The sequence below is a fragment of the Erinaceus europaeus genome, chromosome 15, assembly GCF_950295315.1.
Source record: "Erinaceus europaeus chromosome 15, mEriEur2.1, whole genome shotgun sequence".
In the NCBI taxonomy this organism is placed as follows: domain Eukaryota; kingdom Metazoa; phylum Chordata; class Mammalia; order Eulipotyphla; family Erinaceidae; genus Erinaceus; species Erinaceus europaeus.
Window position 1 is genome coordinate 33588145 of NC_080176.1, and position 20152 is coordinate 33608296.

General features: G+C 39.4%; 1 protein-coding gene across 7 annotated transcripts in view; it reads right to left on the reverse strand.

Moving 5' to 3' along the window:
• The window catches only part of LOC103114034 (S-adenosyl-L-methionine-dependent tRNA 4-demethylwyosine synthase TYW1), a 230545-nt gene that overhangs the window by 53016 nt on the left and 157377 nt on the right, over positions 1 to 20152 (reverse strand). For all 7 annotated transcript variants that reach the window (XM_060173557.1, XM_060173555.1, XM_060173556.1 and 4 more), the window contains one exon: positions 12808 to 12943. In XM_060173557.1, the coding sequence (XP_060029540.1) occupies positions 12808 to 12943 (136 nt within the window). The remainder of the gene's footprint in view (positions 1 to 12807; positions 12944 to 20152) is intronic.

The following is a 20152-nucleotide window of genomic DNA, read 5'->3' on the forward strand; positions in this document are numbered from 1 at the left end:
GATGAAAATACAGGCCCTTCTATCAGAATGCCTGGTACAGTGGGGACTTTATAGATTCCTGCTATAAGCCATCTCAATTTTTTAATTTTGCAGCTGAGGTGCAAATCATATGAATTGTACTTCTAGATTTACAAATTTATCCAATGGAGAAGGTGACATGTTCAACCACATAGACTAAGTCACTTAACAATGCCTCCCAGATGTCTTGTTTAATCTGACTACATAGTGTGGAATCATTTCACACTTACTAAGCTTGAATTCCTTTCACATAGGTTAGGGGACATTTCACTCTGGAAATAACAAAGAGCTCCTTACTATTTCTTGTTAGACAGAACTATCAAATATTCTATAAGAAGTATAGTCAGGAGGCAGGCAGTGGCTCATCTTACATCTTAAGTGCTCACATTACAGTGCACAAGGACCTGGGTTCAAACCCCTGGTCCCCATCTGCAGGTAGAAAGCTTCACAAGTGGTGAAGCAGGACTGCAGGTGTCTGTCTTTCTTTCTCCCTTTCTATCTCCCTCTCCTCTCTCGATTTCTGGCTGTCTCCATTCAATAAAAAAAAATTTTTAAGTTTAAAAGTTAAAAAAAAATAGTCAGGAATTGTATGGTACTTCTATCCTTAAAACAGGAATGAAGAGAAGTCGAGTGGTGGTGCACCTGGTTGAGCACACACGTTACAATGCATGAGGACCTGTGAAAATAGACTGACAATAAATAGAGGAATTGCAAGAGAATAGGATTCTCTGGATTGCTTAAAATAAGCCTTAATTCTCACATATTACTGCTGCCACCAGCATTCTGGCTAGGGCTTGGTGTTCTGACTATAAATCCACCACTGTTAGTAGTCATTCCCCTCCGCCCCGCTTTCTATTTTATTTAATAGCACAAAGAAAATTGAGAAGGGGGATGGCAGGGAAAGAAAGAGAGCCCCACAGACCTGCTTCATTGCTCCCTGCAGGTATAGAGCATGAATTGAACCCTGGTCAGTGTGCATGGTGATGTATGCACTTCATAGGTGAGCCACTGCCCAGGTTACTTTCTTAAAAGCAGTTGAAGAAAGAGTTCACTTGAATCAATGAATTTGCAGTCAAAAACTATTTAGGAATATAAGAAAAATTAAACAACTTGCCATTTTGCTCCAATCACTAATAATCAATAGTTTCAACAGTTAATCGTTTTATGTTGTTCGAGCTGACCTCAGTACATTATATTGATATATAGTATATGAACATATTTGTCATCATATTACAAAGACTACAGTTCTACAGTTATCATAGCTCATCAAATAATACACTGAGTTTCACATCATTATAATGGTGAAATCCAAAACCATTTTCTTCCCATTTGAAACAAAAGGCAATTTAAGAGCTAATTCAGATCAGATGAAATTTCTTCCAATACTAATAATATCTTGGCAATAGATCTTATCACAATTATGTAACTGTAATGTTTTCATTACAGTCATGATGACCCTTAAAAAATTTTCTCCCATCAATATTACACAGCTTATTTATACTGTCCTGGCTTAATGAATAAACAAGAACAGGATAAATGATAACTTTAGGTAGTATGACAAACCCCTATTTTCTGGATAAAGAGTAAGAGTTGACAAAATGAAGCATTCCATGCTGGAATTTAAATTCCCTTTGGTATTCAGGTCGTTTGAAATGATGATCTCCACAATGGCTATTTCAGATAAACAAAGATTAAAAAAGAAAACCACAAAAACCAACACCTTCCTGAGTTCCAGTTTCCTTGTCTATAAAATAAATGTAGTGACCAAGAAAGCAGAATTCTACAAGCCAGTAAGTGGGGTCTCAGCAGAAGCTGACTACACTGCCACCCTGGGCTGATATGTCCCAGTCTCTAAAAATATCAAAGTCATGGCCATTCTTTCTGTTGTTGTTGCCAAGGGAACCACTATCCTTGCCAAACATGCTTGGTGTGGAGGAACCTTCCTGGATGTGACAGCAGATTCTGCCCAAGGTACCTTGTGAAAGTAATGAAGTAACATATGTCTATGGCAAATGAGTTATGCTCTGTATGTGATAGAAAGTAAAAGAACTGAATACTGTTATTGTACTCAGCAACAGAAGACTAGAAAAACAGATTTCTCAATAGATAATTAGAGCAATTTGGCAGAACAGTAACTTTTACCAGCTTAGAAAATATCTAATTTGGGGCTGGGTGGTGACACACCTAATTGAGTGCATCTGTTACAATATGCAAAGACTCAGGTTCAAGCCCCCAGTTCCCACTTACAGGGGAAAGCTTTGCAAATGGTGAATCAGGTCTGCAGGTGTCTCTCTTTCTCTCTCCCCCTACCTTTTCAATTTCTGGCTGTCTCTATCCAATAAAAAAAAAAAATCAGAAAAATAAATACATAAAATAATAAATATTTTGGGAGCCAGGCGGTAGGGCTGTAGGTTAAGTGCACATGGCACAAAGCACAAGGATCCCAGTTCGAGCTCCCGGCTCGAGCAGGAAGGTGGATCAGAAAACACAACACAACCATATATTGTCTGCAGAAATCCCACCTAACTCAACAAGACAAAAACAGACTCAAAGTGGAAGGATGGAAAACCACCACACAAGTCAATGGACCACAAAAAAGGGGCACGAACAGCTATGCTCATATCTGTCATGATAAACCTTAAAATGCATAAAATTTTAAAAGATAGGGATGGACATTACTTAGTGCTCAGAGGATCAATCAATCAAAAGGACTCAATGATTATCTACATCTATGCACCCAAGGAGAGGACATCTAAATACATCAAACATCTACTGAAAGAGCTACAGCAATATATTAACAGCAACACAGTCATAGTAGGGGACTTCAACACCCCACTCTATCAACTTGACAGATCATCCAGGGAGAAAATCAACAAAGAAACAAAGGAGCTAAATGAAAAGATAGATAAACTAGAATTATTGGACATTTTCAGAGTAAAATGGTGATTTCACCATGTTTAGCCCATCTTGGATGGAGCTTGATGAAAGTGAAGCTTATTAATAAGCTTATTAAGCTTATTAAGTGAAGTAAGTCAGAAACAGAAGGATGAATACGGGATGATCTCATTCACAAGCAGAAGTTGAAAAACAAGATCAGAAGGGAAAACACTAAGCAGAACTTCAACTGGAGTTGGTGTATTGAACCAAAGTAAAAAGACTCTAGTGTGGATGGGTGGGTGGGGGAAGTTCAGGTAGTGTTGTACAGAAAAATGTGCAACTACTGTATTTACTGCTGACTGTGAAACATTAACCCCCCAATAAAGAAATTTTAAAAAAACGGAAGGGGGGAGGGGAAAATGGCCACTGTAAGCAGTGGATTCATAGTGTTGGCAACTGAGCTCTAGCGATAACTCTGCAGGCAGAAAGTAAGTGTGTGTGGAGGGTAGAGATAGAAAAAATAGATGTCTCGGGAGTCAGGCTGTAACACAGCGGGTTAAGCGCAGGTGGCGCAAAGCACAAGGACCGGCATAAGGATCTCGGTTCGAACCCCGGCTCCCCACCTGCAGGGGAGTCGCTTCACAGGCGGTGAAGCAGGTCTGCAGGTGTCTATCTTTCTCTCCTCCTCTCTGTCTTCCCCTCCTCTCTCCATTTCTCTCTGTCCTATCCAACAACGACAACAACAATAACTACAACAATAAAACAACAAGGGCAACAAAAGGGAATAAATAAATAAAATAAATTAAAAAAAAGGAAAAGAAAAAATAGATGTCTCATATGAAAAGAGTGAAATTAAGGGAATGTATATATTATGTACAAATAGCAGGGCAAGAACTTAGAAAGAGGACAATTATAAATGTTAGCTATGTGTAAATAAAAGTAGTGACCAAGAAAGCAGAATTCTGTAAGCCACAGAGTGGGTCCTCAGTCAAACTCGACTGTACCAACACCCTAATATTTATTACTAAATATGAAGACTTATAGTAATGCTTATAGTATCAGCCTTCTAGTTAGTTCAATTATGAAACTATCAGTCTACAGTCTCATCAGGCCCTGAGTGATGCTGTGACCAAAGCAGAGAGTGCAAGAACTGGTAATGTGCCAGATGTTACATGTGAGTTTGTTGATTGAATCATGGAAGGACAGACGCCCCAGAAGTTGGCATAAACTTTACTGTGAAATATAGGCACTTAAGCATGAACCATAAAAGCTTTAAAAATGTTTTAACAGGGGAGTCAGGTGGTAGCGCAGCAGGTTAAGCACACGTGGCACAAAGCGCAAGGACTGTTGTAAGGATCCCAGTTGGAGAACCTGGCTCCCCACCTGTAGGGGTGTCGCTTCACAGGCGGTGAAGCAGGTCTACGGTCTACAGATGTCTATTTTTCTGTCCCCCTCTCTGTCTTCCCCTCCTCTCTCAATTTCTCTCTGTCCTATCCAACAACGACGGCAACAATAATAACTACACAATAAAAACCAACAGGGGCAACAAAAGGGAATAAATAAATGAAATAAATATTAAGAAAAAAAACGTTTTAACAGGAGTCGAGCATTAGCGCAGTGGGTTAAGAGAAGGTGGTGCAAAGCAAGGACAGGCTTAAGGATCCTGGTTCGAGCCCCTGACTCCCCACCTGCAGAGGAGTCACTTCACACATGGTGAAGCAGGTCTGCAGGTGTCTATCTTTCTCTCCCCTCTCTGTCTTCCCCGCCTCTCTCCATTTCTCTCTGTCCTAACCAACAACAACGACATCAATAATAACTACAACAATAAAACAAGGGCAACAAAAGGGAATAAATATTTTTTAAAATATTAAATTAATAAATAAAAAATTTATTTTGGGGCAGCCAGTTGAGTGCACACATAATCAAGCTCTGCGAATGGCACTCGAGTTTTATGGAGTAGGCAACAAGAGATATGGTGTTTCTCCTCTCCCATTCTCTAAATAAAAGGCTAAAATCAATTTTTTTTTTAATTGGCCTGGGAGGCTATCAGGGTACTGCATATGTGGGAGGCCCTGAGTCCATTCCTCATTCAATGTTAAAGAAAGGGGGGGTGGTGGAGAGTTGGATTACCTGGTAGAATACATATTCTGCCCTATACAAGGAACACCCAGGAAGAAAATAAATAAATACATAAAACAGCCAACAGAAAAAGTGGATTTGATGTGTAGGCACCAAATTGCCTACACAAGCACATACAAAGCAGCTGTACCGTACATACAAAGGTTCGCTTTATAAATAAAATGCAAATTTGTATGAACAAAACTCTGAGAGATATATAGCATTAGAGTATAGTGCCTATCTTAGAATTTTGGATGATATATGAGTCATCAGAATATGTATTTTCTAATTTGCTTTTAGCAGACATATTCATGAAAGATTTTGAAATGTTCTTCCCTGGATAATCATCTGTTCTTGGTTCAAAGAATTAGTAATCACTATATTAATATCAATTGCTCACTTTCTTTACTTCCACCTCTCCCTATTCAAAGCAATATACTTTTTTGACACCATCATTAGAGGCTAGTGGTAAAATAAGTTTTTTTTAAATATAATCTAACCTTTCTCTCTTCTTTCTGAAAATTCCTTTCAATTGAAATATAATAGACTGTACATGCATGAAACTGAATCAACATCATCATAAATTTTTCCCACAATCAGTCACTATAAGCCTTTTATCTTGAAAACCTCAAAATTTGCATTCACTAAGGTTTTTCCTCTGGTGCTATTCAGATACTTTAATCCTATGTACTTCCTTGATTCAACTACAATCTACTACTACAAAGATGACACTGATACGTATTTTTATATTCTGATGTTCTTTGAGTCTCCAATTCATATAACCAGTTGTTTATTACACACTATCTGATTCCTTAACATGACCCTGGAATATAACATGTTTATTTTTCCTTTAAATGAGTTTAAGCAGAAGTAAGGTTTGGAGAAAACTTATTTACTAGGGTATTTCCTGTGATTGGAGATGCTGTTTTAGATAACACAATTGTAGAGATCAATCATAGCACTTTTGATCTGATTTTGAAAGTGGCTAAAACTAGAATATTCTTTTAGCAGAGCAAAGGATAAAATGACATTAAATCCAGGCTGAATGAAAGCAGTATCCTGGGAGATCTTACAGAGGTTAGGTGAAGGTAAAGTGCAAGACTGTTGGTATGCTTCTAAGACCCCTTCTGTTTCATTGGTTTAATCCCCCCTGCTTAACACTGTATTCTATTTACATAACCACTGTTAACTAAGCACTACCCTGCCTGTAGGGCATTGGTTTAATCCCCACTGTTTCATGATGTCTTTTTGCTCCGCCCCTCTAGTAGTACACCCTGATTTGCACCAGTCACTTTTCGCTCCACCCTCTCTACGTCACTTCCTGTTTTCCCCTACTTGGCGAGTATATATATAAGGACAGGATTGTGATTATAGTTTAGATAGCTTGGCTTAGATTGTGCTGCGTTCCAGATGAATAAAGAAATACTGCATACAGCTCAGCCATGAGTCTCTGGTCGTCTTGCCTCCCGCCCGCAAAGCTAGTCCGGCACAAGACAAAAACCTTAAAAAAGGCGATTTCAAAGAACCAGACATCCAAACCACAATCAGACAAAGGCCCAAGAGTATTCTTTGGCTTGGTGCCAGCACAATGAATCCACTACTCCCAGAGGCAATTTTTTTTTCTTCCTTTCTATTTTACTGGCTAGGAGAGAGAAATTGAGAGGGGGAAGGAGAGATAGAAAGAAAAAGATATCCCATAACCTAGATATACACCAGTTTCTGTGAGAGAGAGCTTATGTGCACACGTATCCATAAACTACTGCAAAATATATACCTGAAAGCAGGATTATACTAGAGTTTGCAGTGAGTACCTCCCTAACACTTCCTCTCCACTATTCCTAGCTTGGGATCCATGATTGCTCAACAAATTGTTTGGCTTCATATGTTAACTCTCTTTTCAATCACCAGGTTCCAGATTCCACCAGGATGCTGGCTAGGCTTCCCTGGATTGAAGACCCCACCAATGTGTCCTGGAGCTCAGCTTCCCCAGAGTCACACCCTACTAGGGAAAGAGAGAGGCAGACTGGGGGTATGGACCGACCAGTCAACGCCCATGTTCAGCGGGGAAGCAATTACAGAAGCCAGACCTTCTACCTTCTGCAACCCTCAACGACCCTGGGTCCATGCTCCCAGAGGGATAGAGAATGGGAAAGCTACCATGGGAGGGGGTGGGTTATGGGGATTGGGTGTTGGGAATTGTGTGGAGTTGTACCCCTCCTACCTTATGCTTTTGTTCACTAATCCTTTCTTAAATAAAAAATTAAAAAAAAAAAAAAAAAGAAAGAAAGAAAAAGATAGATACATGAAGACCTGCTTCACAGCTTGTGAAGTGTCACTCCTACGGGTGGGGACCAAAGGCTCAAATCTGGGTCCTTGTGCATGGTACTATGTGCATTTGACTAGTGCGCCACCATCCACCCACCTCCCTTGCTTCCTTATATTGCTCTTTACTGGCCACAAATTTCCATCATCAGCATGTAATGTTTTTATATCCAGAGACAGGAAGGGCAAATATTAATAGTTTCTAGCCTGAAAGTTGTGAAAAATCTGGTCTACTTATATTAAAGAGGCATCTCATTAAGGTACAATTTGGTTGTTGTTTTTTTTTTAATTTCTTTACAATGGGACATTGTTATTATAATATCAGAGCATGTTCCTACCTGTACAAAAAGAACAAACATTCATTTTCTTACACGCAAAAATATGTAATGCAGAGAATAATTTTTGTCTTTGATTTCAAATGTGAGGCTTCAAGAATACTAATCTTGTTGCTTAAACATGGAAAAGGATTAGATTAATTACTGCAGTTTCCCATTCTGTCATCAGTATGGTATAGCAGCGTGCCAAAAGAAGCGCCTCTGGTCACATGGTTGATGAAATGCTCATGCAAGAGTATCTCAAAATAAGACTGGCAAGAAGGTATGGAGGACTGAAATTAAAGCTAACACACTCCCGGCTATTCTCTAGGAAGAATTGTCTTTAAGCTTTATATACTCAAGTATTAACATATTTCCTTCTTTATATTTTCAAAGAATCATTTTGTTAAAGGATAAAGACCTAGAAATATAAATAGTATACTAATCAAGAGTAAAATGAACAAAATATGCTACTCTCTATTCTTGGTTGAATTAGCTCATGAAAAGACTCACAAACTTGGAACAAATAACAAATCACTGTCTATAAAGTTGAAGAAATTATTTTTCTTTGCCTTTTCTTGATCAAATTATACTAAAAGCCCAAGCAAATAACAGAACAGTATGGATGCCTGATTAAGACACCTGAAATAGCACTTTTCTTGAGAAGTTTTTAAGGAGAAACTCAAATGATATCAGAATATAGTAATAAGTTATTACTGGCTTATTAATATAGTTACAACATAAATATTTCATTTTTTAAATTTTTATACAGAAGTAGAACAGATGCCTGCTAAACCAATAGTATCAGGTAAGTTAAGAGGAAATAACATAGCTTATTTTCAAAAAGAACTTTTAAAAATGGCTTCCTGTCACAAGTCATCTTTCCTAAATAGCAACATAAGCAATACAATAATGAGAAACAGAAACTTTAGTTGCTAGAAAATTCTTATAAAGTAATTGTCCTAGTCTGTGAAGGATAGATAGTGGACACAGACCAAGAACCTAAGTTAAATGAACACCAAAGCTCTTAAATTCCAAAAGAACCACTTTACCACACATCATAGCAACAGTATCCAAAAGTAAGGACAGGGAAGAAATATTGCAAACTGCAAGGGAAAGGAAGAAATTAGCATATAGAGGTGGAAACCATAAGGCTTTTACCAGATCTCTCAACAATCTTGAGAAGCAAGAAGGGAGTGGAATGACATACAGTATTAAGAGATAAGAATTGCCAGCCACATATACTCTATTCTGCCAAACTGTCCTTCAAGTATGAAGGAGAAATTAAAAGCTTCCCAAACACACAGAAACTGAAGGAATTCACTACCAACAAACCTGAAATTACTGAAAGGAATACTGAAAGGAGCCCTACAGGAAAAGAAGCAAAGGAATAGAACTAGGAACACTATCAACAGCAACAAAAGAAGCAAACATAAGAAAAGGAGGGCATAAAAGGATAGAGCAATACCACCAATGTTGGTGAACCAAGGCCAGCTATCCAAGACTTAAGACATCAAAACAGAAACTCTATGATCTCAATCACTGATTGCCTCACCTCCACTGGAACCTGGGGGAAAAAGTGTCGAGTGGGATGAGAAAGGAAGTGGGCAATCTCACATGTAGGTAGAACTTAAGAGATAAAGTCAGAAGGGATAACACAGGGTAAAACCTTGGACTGGGGGTGGTGTAATGCAACAAAGCAAAGGACTCTGAGGATGGACCCAAAGAATGGGGCCTGGCCATGGGGGAATGGGATCCTCAGTTGGGGGTGCATCAAGCAAAGATGGGAAATTGTACCCACGCATCATCAGCTGTACTGTAAACCAGTGTCCCCCAGTAAAGTAGGGGAAAGATGAAGAATTCTTCTTGTGGAAAATTTTGATCAAGAGGGAAAGCGAAAGCTATTAAGTCATTCTTCTAATATCCACTTCTCGTCTTGTAAATTCTGTTTAAATACAGCCCTTAGAACAATCTCAAGACACCGCTGATATTAGCAGCTACTGCTGACTGTGCCCATCTAAATCCACTCTGGTTTTATTCTATGTATCTCATGTCTTAGCAAGAGGCCATGAAGTTAGAAGTGCTAGAAGGGAGTTGGGTAGTTTTATGCTATGTAAACTATGTGGTGGTTTTATGCTATGTATCCCAGGTCTTAGCAAGAGGCCATGAAGTTAAAAGTGTTAGAAGGGAGTTGGGTGGTAGCGCAGCGGACTAAGCGCAGATGGTGCAAAGCGCAAGGACTGGCATAAAGAAGTGTTAGAAACCCAACAGGCACCTATCTTGCTAACTCTGAATTTCTGGGGGCTTGGGGATAGGGGAAGGAAGATTTAAGCAGCTGAAGAGTTATGAAAATAGACATCCCATTACCATAGAGTTCTGTAAAGTTTTGGGTAAGATCAGAAAAGAGAAAGTGACTAAGAACAGGTAGAACTACCAGAAAACATCAACCAAACTTAAGAGAAATTCAAATAAATATATGTTAATTAAATTGGAAGCCTAGAAGTTGAAGATCTTAAGTAGTCTTCTTAAAAACAAAATTATTGGGAGTTGGGCATAGCACAGTGGGTTAAGCGCACATGGGACAAAGCACAAGGACGGGTGTAAGGATCACAGTTCAAGCCCCCAACTCCCCACCTGCAGGGGAGTTGCTGCACAGGCAGTGAAGCAGATCTGCAGGTGTCTATCTTTCTGTCCCCTTCTCTATCTTCCCCATCTCTCTGTCCTATCTAATAACGACAACATCATCAACAACAACAATAACTACAACAACAATGAAAAACAACAAGGGCAACAAAAAGGGAAAATAAATAAACAAATAAAAATATTTTAAGGGGGCCGGATGGTGGCACACCTGGTTAACCACACATATGTGCAAGGACCCACGTTCGAGACTCCACTCCCTACTTGCAGCGGGGACATTTCAAAAGCAGTGAAGTAGGTCTGCAGATGTCTGTCTTCTATCCTTCTCTCTCCTTCTCTATGTCCCCTTTCCTTCTCAATTTCTCTCTGTCCTATCAAATAAAATGAAGAAGAAGAAGAAAAAAAGAAAAACAGCCACCAGGAGTGATGAATTTATAGTGCTGGCACCAAGCCTCAACCCTAGAGGCAAAACAAAACAGAACAAACTTCTCTCTATGGTTATCCACAGGGAATATAGTTCAAGACACACCACCGTAGTGGATGACTAAAGCCATAGATAGTACTGAGCCCTACCTAGTTTATGTTTTTTCCTACACAATAATAAGGTTTAAGTTAGAAACTAGCCATATTGTCATTAAAAGTAATAATCAGTAATAAACTAGAACTGTAACAATATACAGTTAACATTAATAATTTATACAGTGAAATAATTTAACATCATACAGTTAATAAAAACAAAAATTATATGATAACTTCTCGATCAAAATACCATACTGTATGAATGTTTTGGTTTGCTACTGGTAACTGAAATGTCCTGTAAATAATCACACCTCCCCCCACAGATAAGGAAGACTATGATACTTTTTTTTTTTTAAATATCATAATTCTGAAGCTGACTAAGAAGATCTGAAAGGGAAACTAAAAGCAGGACCTGATCAAATTGTAAGTAGGGCACCAAAGTAAAAACCCAGTGGTGAGGGGTAGACATGCAGCTTCCTGGGCCAGTGGGGGGTGGGAGTGGGCGGGAGGGATGGGTCACAGTCCTTTGGTGGTGGGAATGGTGTTTATGTACACTCCTAGCAAAATGTAGACATATAAATCAGTAGTTAATTAATATGAGAGGGGGGAAATCAATTGTATGTCTCAAAGTTTCTCAAAAGACAAACTGAATCTTTTTAGATCTTTTTAGATTCAGTTAGATAGGCTATGTATTTGATATGCATATTCTCTCAAAAGCCTAGACCAAGTAGATTAGAAGCATCCAATAGCACAGCTATATACAAGATACTGGATACTGTACAGCAAATCATAACAAAGGGACTTTTCAAAGTTAACCCAATTAACAAATAATGTGATGATAATATTAACTATTGATTGTCTTTTTGAACCCTAAGACAGCAGGAACCTCACATCTCCACTATAGAGCCCATACTTCCCCCAGTCCTGGAACCCTTGGATAGGGCCCACTTTCCCGTATGCATCTCCCAATCCAAACCAAATAATATTGCATCCGCCGATCACAACCTAACCAACGCAACGATTGCCACCTCAACATGCTTCACCTCAGACTGTATCCAGAGACTTCACGTGTGGAATGACAACCCTTCAGCTTCATTACTCAGATGAGACCTTTCCTTTTATAGTACACTCTAATTTCATCTCAGGTAGTTCACTTTCTTTTTTTTTTTCTTTTCTTTTTTTTTTTTTATTAGCTCACAGGATATTTTATTTTTGTTGTGGATTATTTTGGGTAGCAATATATCTTTTTTTTTTTAATTTTGTTTTTTTTATTATTTATTATTATTATTTTTTTATTAAAGAAAGGATTAATTAACAAAACCATAGGGTAGGAGGGGTACAACTCCACACAATTCCCACCGCCCAATCTCCATATCCCACCCCCTCCCTCGATAGCTCACTTTCTAACAAAGTCCCATAACCTAGATATACACCAGTTTCTGTGAGAGAAAGCTTATGTGCACACGTATCCATAAACTACTGCAAAATATATACCTGAAAGCAGAAGTACACTAGAGTTTGCAGTGAGTACCTCCCTAACACTTCCTCTCCACTATTCCAAGCTTGGGATCCATGATTGCTCAACAAATTGTTTGGCTTCATATGTTGACTCTCTTTTCAATCACCAGGTTCCAGATGCCACCAGAATGCTGGCCAGGCTTCCCTGGATTGAAGACCCCACCAATGTGTCCTAGAGCTCAGCTTCCCCAGAGACACACCTTACTAGGGAAAGAGAGAGGCAGACTGGGAGTATGGACCGACCAGTCAACGCCCATGTTCAGCGGGGAAGCAATTACAGAAGCCAGACCTTCTACCTTCTGCAACCCTCAATGACCCTGGGTCCCTGCTCCCAGAGGGCTAGAGAATGGGAAAGCTATCATGGGAGGGGGTGGGTTATGGGGATTGGGTGGTGGGAATTGTGTGGAGTTGTACCCCTCCTACCTTATGTTTTTGTTCATTAATCCTTTCTTAAAATTTAAAAAAAAATCATAATTCTTACCTTTGCTACTAGGGCTTTTAAACTGTCAAGGAATCGCTGCCAGAAATCCTTGAAGAGTGGGCGGTCAATTTTCTTCAGACTCTCTTTGGTACTCGCATCCACACTGACATAAAGCTGAGTAACTGGTTTGAGGTTCCTTTGTAAACAATACAACATACAACAACAAATAAAATTATGCCTATGTCAGACTTTTTCTCCACAAATTATCACTTAAAACTTATACAGATAAGTCTTATAACAATAAGACTTGTGCTTAAAAACCACTTCCCATCATCAGTTCATGAAGAAGTTTAGGAAACATGAAACATCCCCCTGCACCCCGCCAAAAAAAAAAAAAAAAAACAAAAAAAACCTCAAGCTTGCTTTACAGGACTCAGGGTCATTGGTACCTCCACAAATAACAGTACCTTTATAAGCAAGTCTTATAAGAGCAAAAAATACTCTATTCAGGGAACTTTAAGCTATGCTTAAGCTTTTTAAGCCACACAGCTAGAATAACCAAGAATTGTCAAAGAGTATGCCCAAAAAGAAAAATTCATTATCCAGATGATTCTTTTTCTTTGCCTTTTTTTACTAGTTTTCATGTATATTCATTTTCAACTGCTCTGAAATTCAGTGACTCATTTCATGTCATTCTTCTCTACTAGATCCATTGCCAATTGAGTTTTAAGCTCAGACTGTACATTTTCTCCCAAAAAATCTGTTCTCCTTTCACATGGTTGTTAAGACTTATTATCATCAATAAAATTAGAACCAGAAAGAAAAAGCCCCCCCTCTAATAATCCATTGAGCAAATTCGATCACTAATAACTGTCAGTGGCTATTACACAAATTGAGATAGCTATTATCCATTTGTTTCAAAGCCTACAATTTAGAAGTTAAAGTATAATTCAGATGTCACAGACTTCACAGTTATAGTGGTATATGTGTTTTTTACATCAACTACTATCAGACTTATCAATCTTTGGATAGAAGGCTTGGAAGGACAGGGAAGGAACCACATTTTTCTTTTTATCTGTCCTAACAGGCAGAAACTTAAAACTATTTTTCAAGAGATATTGCTGATCTCAGCTAGCAGAACATTCAAAGGCATGTCGGACAAATAAATGTTTGTAACGACCTGGCTATATAACGTGGGAATTTCAGAATGGTCTAAAACCAAAGCTTTTTTTTTTTTTTTTTTTTTTGCCTCCATGGTTATTGCTGAGACTTGGTTCCAGCACTATAAATCCACTGCTTCCAGTAGCCATTTTTTCCATTTTATTGGTTAGGACAGAGAGAAACTGAGAGGGGATGGGGAGATAGGGAGGGAAAGAAGCATCACCCCCTGCAGGGGAGGAGACTGGGGCTCAAACCTAGATTTTTGTGTACGTCCCTGTACTTCGTACTATGTGTGTTTAAGTAGGTGTGCCACCACCCAGCCCCCTCCTAAGTTATTAAAAGTATTAAGGGAGCAGTTGGTGGTGCGTAAAGTATGCTGATACACCAACCTTGAGGAGAAATAAAATTGTACTCCTGTGACAACAATATGATAAATCAACATTCACTCAGTAAATTGATTTGACTGAAAAAAAAAAGTAGAAACAGTTGACAAAAGCTGAAAAGAAGTGGTTAATTCTTCTCTGATATTGATATACAAAGGAAATTATTAAAAAGTTTAGTAACCGGGGTCCAGCAAAATAGTTGACTTGGATAGTACACTTCTATGTCATGTGCACAACTCAAGTTCAAACCTGACCCCCACCACAGTGAAGGAAGTTTCAGTCAATGCTGGGGCCTCTTCCACTCCACTCCCCACCCCTGTCTCTATCTTAAAAAAAAAAAAAGTTCAGTACAGTTATATGTCACTACTGAGCAAAGGGTATCAACTACTAACAATGTAAAATAACAGCTCACTCAGTGGCAGCTGCCCATCTCATCACCCCTTTCACCTAAAGCTTTGTTAATGGCAGATGTTATTATTCTCTGCTAACTGGATTTTATGTTTTTTTTTTTTTAAAAAAAAGACTGGCTTAATGGATATAGCTGGCTATAGTCATCTGGACTTAGACATAAGGACTTAGATACAAATCTGCCTGACCTTTTCACTATTGTCTCCTTAAGATTATGAACTATAATTTTTAAAGGTCATAGTTACTTTACAAACTTCCACTGTCTGTTAAGAGAAGGAGAAAGAGGAACAACTGTGGACACTGATAGTACCATTAAGGAATTTTAATCAATATTAAATGTCTGAGATGCTATAATCAATTAGGAAGTTTGGGGGGGTGCTAAAAAGAGGAAAAACCTAAGGATTATAGAGCTTCTTCAAAAGTTTTGTTGTTGTTGTTGTTTTTAAAAAAAAGCCTTAGAGAATTATTTTTAACCCTAGGGATCTTATGTCTACCTACTACTGATCTCTATTCACAGCACAATCAGTTATCAGCTTCCATTCTATAACGAAATGTATCTCATTTTAATTTCCAAAAGCAACAGAACATTATATCCTTAAATCATAATAATTTCCATGTCTAAAAATCTCACACTGCTGCTGAGAACAATCATAAAGGAAACAGTAAAAGAAACATATAACCCGAAGCTCATTCCTCAATAAAAGTCCCCATATGAAAGAGGGGGTAGGCTGGGAATGTCGATTGACCTGCCAATATCCATGTTCAGTGAAGAAGCAATTAAAGAAGCCAGACCTCCCACCTTCTGCTCCCCAATGGGCCCATACTCCCAGAGGGATAAAGAATAGGAGAGTTTTCAAGGGAGGGCATGGGATGCAGAATTCTGGTGTCATAAATTGTGTGGAGTTATAACCCCTCTTATCCTATGGTTTTGCTGATATTTTTATTTTATAAAATAACAAAAAATTCCCATAAATTGTGATGTGATTATTGGGATGACCCTCTGTCCTCTTAATTTTAAATTCAAGTTATGAATCTTCATATAGGGAGTTGGATGGTAGCACAGCAGGTTAAGCGCACGTGGTGCAAAGCACAAGGACCCACTTAAGGATCCCTGTTCGAGCTCCCGGCTCCCCACCTACAGGGGAGTCACTTCACAGGTGGTGAAGTTGGTCCGCAGTTTATCTTTCTCTCCCCCTCTCTGTCTTCCCCTCCTCTCTCCATTTCTCTCTGTCCTATCCAACAACAGCAACAACAATAATGATAAAACAAGGGCAACTAGGGAGTCCGGTGGTAGTGCAGCGGGTTAAGCGCATGTGGCGCAAAGCGCAAGGACCTGCATAAGGATCCCAGTTGGAGCCCCAGGCTTCCCACCTGCAGGGGAGTCACTTCACAAGTGGTGAAGCAGGTCTGCAGGTGTGTCTATCTTTCTCTCCCCCCCCCCCCCCCCCCGTCTTCCCGTCCTCTCTCCATTTCTTTCTGTCCTATCTAACAACAATGATATCAGTAACAATAACTACAATAATGAAAACAACAAGGGCAACAAAAGGGAAAATAAATAAATAATAATAAAATAATTTTCTGTCTGCCTCTACCCAATAATAAAAATAAATAAATATTAAAAAAAAAGGGGGGGGTCGGGCAGTGGCGCAGTGGGTTAAGCGCATGTGGTGCAAAGTGCAGGGACCAGCGTAAGGATCCCGGTTCGAGCCCCGGCTCCCCACCTGCAGGGGAGTCGCTTCACAGGCGGTGAAGCAGGTCTGCAGGTGTCTATCTTTCTCTCCCCTTCTCTGTCTTCCCCTCCTCTCTCCATTTCTCTCTGTCCTATCCAACAACGAATTGCGTCAACAAGGGCAATAATAATAGCCACAACGAAGCTACAACAAGGGCAACAAAAGGGGGAAAAATGGCCTCCAGGAGCGGTGGATTCATGGTGCAGGCACCGAGCCCAGCAATAACCCTGGAGGAGGAAAAAAAAAAAAAAAAAAAAAAAAAAAAAAAACAAGGGCAACTAAAGGGGGGGGGGGAATGGTCTCCAGGAGCAGTGGATTCATGGTGAAGGCACCGAGCCCCTGCAATAACCCTGGAGGCAAAAAAAAAAAAAAAAAAAAGAATCTTCATATATAGGAATACATAACAAGTGAACAACTTGTTTCTTTCCAATTAATGTGGCTGGAAGGTAGGAGGTTTACAGGGGGGTGGGGACAGGTGAGGGAGACAGAGAGCTAGCTAGGAAGGAGAAGGGGGGAGGAATAGCTCCTTCTAGGAAAAGTAGTGGCTCACATAGTAAGTTTGATGCTCCTGTGGACTGAAAAACAAAAACAAATAAAAACCCATTGGTCCAAGCATTCAATCCTATTAAAACTAAATCTCAAAGACTATCAGGACCCATCATATCAGACAAAAAATTGGAGTGAGAAAAAAAGGAAGATAAAGACAGAAGCTACCATTTACTGAGTTTTCATCATGTATGTTTTGTGGTACCCTTCACATTCAGTTTATAGAATCTTCATAATAAAAGTAGCTGCGAATTATACTCATGTTAGAGATGATGGTTTAAAGACGTTAGTCAATGATCTACCAAGAGTGTCAACGGTGAGATTTGGAGCCTAGAAGTGATTCCTGAGACTAAAGTTAAGAGCAGTACTTCAGGACTTCACATACCTGAAGGTAGTCATGACTACTTGTATTAGAAGCATCTGAAAATGCAGGTTTGGGATCTTCTCCCAGGCTGAATCAGCCTCTAGGGATGGGGCCTTGGAAAATGTGTGTGGTGTTTTCTGTTTCTTTCTTTTCTTTCAGAGCATAGCTCAGCTCTGACTTATGTTGGGGGGTGGGGGGCTGAAGCTGAGGTATTAGAGCCTCAGGCATAAAAGTCTTTTTGCATAACCATTAAGTAATTTCCCCTGCCTGGAAAATGTGCTTTTTAATTAGGTTCAAGAACATTACTGTATTTATGAAAGAACCTGAAGAATAATTAAATATTTTCTATTTAAGGGGGTCGGGCAGTGGTGCAGTGGGTTAAGTGCATGTGGTGCAAAGCGCAAAGACTGGCATAAGGATCCCGGTTGGAGCCCCCGGCTCCCCACCTGCAGGGGAGTCCCTTCACAGAAGGTGAAGCAGGTTTGCAGGTGTCTGTCTTTCTCTCCCCCTCTCTGTCTTCCCCTCCTCTCTCCATTTCTCTCTGTCCTGTCCAACAACGAACAACATCAACAATGGCAATAATAATGACCACAACGAGGCTACAATGACAAGGGCAACAAAAGAGGGGAAAAAATGGCCTCCAGGAGCGGTGGACTCATGGTGCAGTCACCAATCCCAGCAATAACCCTGGAGGGGAAAAAAAAAAAAAAGAATTACACTGAACTACTTCTTTTAAAATACTTTTAAAAATTCTATATATATATATATATATAATGTAATAAATATAATAAATGTATTTATTATTTAGCAGCTAATAACTGTGATTTTGTTTTCACAGTATACTTGCTCAATGCATCAACATCAGTCAGAGCTAAGAGAACAGCATCTTCAACATCAGTCAGAGCTAAGAGAACAGCATCAGTCTTCCCTGGTATGAAAGGAAACCACCTGGGACCACATCAAGACAGGACTAGAACTACTTTGGGAACCCACCAAATCACAAGAGACCACAACTCTGCCCAGACCTTCAACTCAACCCAGTTGAGAAACTTTTCTAAAGAACAAGGAATATCAGAAACAGAGTCAAAATGGTGACTTGGAGGCAGCTGCTGGCATGACCTCAAACAACAACTGCTGAATAGGGGAGGATACTGGGCCTTCAGCAGGACAGTGAATAAGGGGTCCTAAGTATGATACCAAGGAGATGACTATAGCTCAATCTAGGGTTGGAAAACAGAGAAAAAAGAAAGGAAATCTTTTAAATTATTTCTTAAGCACACCCCTCCCCCACCACCCCATAACCAGACCCCAGGGGCTGGAGAGCTGCTACTAGCAGGCTCCCTGCTGAGCTTTTTTCTTTACCAAGATTCCTGGCTTACCAGGGGTGTGATTCCAAATCCTTTTCACTTTTGATTTCCTTGTCTCTTTGTTTTCTTTCTAAGTGGCTGGAGCTTTATTTGAATGACAAAATATCTAACCAATCAGAGCCTCACCCCTGCCTGGGAAAGACAACCTGGAGGGTTTTTTTGTTTGTTTGTTTGTTTGTTTTAATAAAAGGCTGTCTTTACTCAGGCTGCCTGAGAAATCTGGAGCCCTTCAAGCTGCAGACTGACTGTTAGGGATTTTATTCTATTCTATTATTACTATTATATATACGTGTGTCCCTCCCCACTTCAAGTTGATCAAAACTAACTACTATTGTTTTTTCCATGCTAGGTGACTGGGTGTCTTACCCACTGTGAGAGGAACTTGTTTTACTATACACCCTCTATCCACTCTCCCCTCCTCCTAGCTAATGAAAAAAACAAACAAACAAAACCCTCTTTCCTTTCACTGCTCTTTTTTCTCCTCGTTCTTGTCTTCTCTTCTTCCTGCCCCCTTCTTCTGCTTCTTGAATTCACTGATACTCATTTGTTAATTATTTTGGGAAAGAAATCTGATTCAGAGTGGACTCTGCATGTGTGTGTATCTTCTCTACTTCCCGTTCTCCTCTTGCTACTAATAGAATTTACAGTGGACAGTAGATTTGCATAATTGTCTATTCTTGCTTTCTCTTTTTTCCTTTCTCTCTTTTTCATCTGGATTTGGCTGCTATTTTTTCTTGGACTGGAGGCATTGTTTGGCTAACTGGTATTGGTTAAACTGCATCAATCCTTGCTTCAGTTACTATTGTAATTTCTGAGGTTGGTGACTGCATCTGTCATAAAGGTATTTAGTATAGCGTGGCTTTTTCTCAAAACACAGCAACTGAAGAACAACAGATCAGCTAATAAAAAACACATCAATAAAAAAAACATCAGTAAAACTGCTACTACAGGAGCCCAGAAGAAACTCCAAATCATTCATAAGAAAAGTATGCAAGCAATAGTAAACCTAATAATCACAGAAATGAAGACAACTATGGAGGAAAGGGCTTGGTTCAGTTTTGGCAGGGCATATGTTTCTAGGAATTCTTCCATTTCTTCCAGATTCCCTAGCTTGGTGGCATATAGTACTTCATAGAAGTCTTGCATGGTTTTCTGGATTTCTGTGGTGTCAGTTGTGATATCTCCTCTACCGTTTACAATTCTATTCATTTGAGTCTTCTTTTTTTTAACTGAACCAAGAAGAACTACAAAACCTAAATGCACCAATCACAGACAAATAAATCAAAACAGTTATTAAGAGTCTTCCCAACAACAAAAGTCCTGGACCAGATGGCTTCACAAACGAATTCTACAAAACCTTCAGGAAACAGTTAATACCTATACTTCTAAAGCTTTTCCACAAGATCAAAGAAACAGCAACACTCCCTTCCACCTTCTATGAAGACA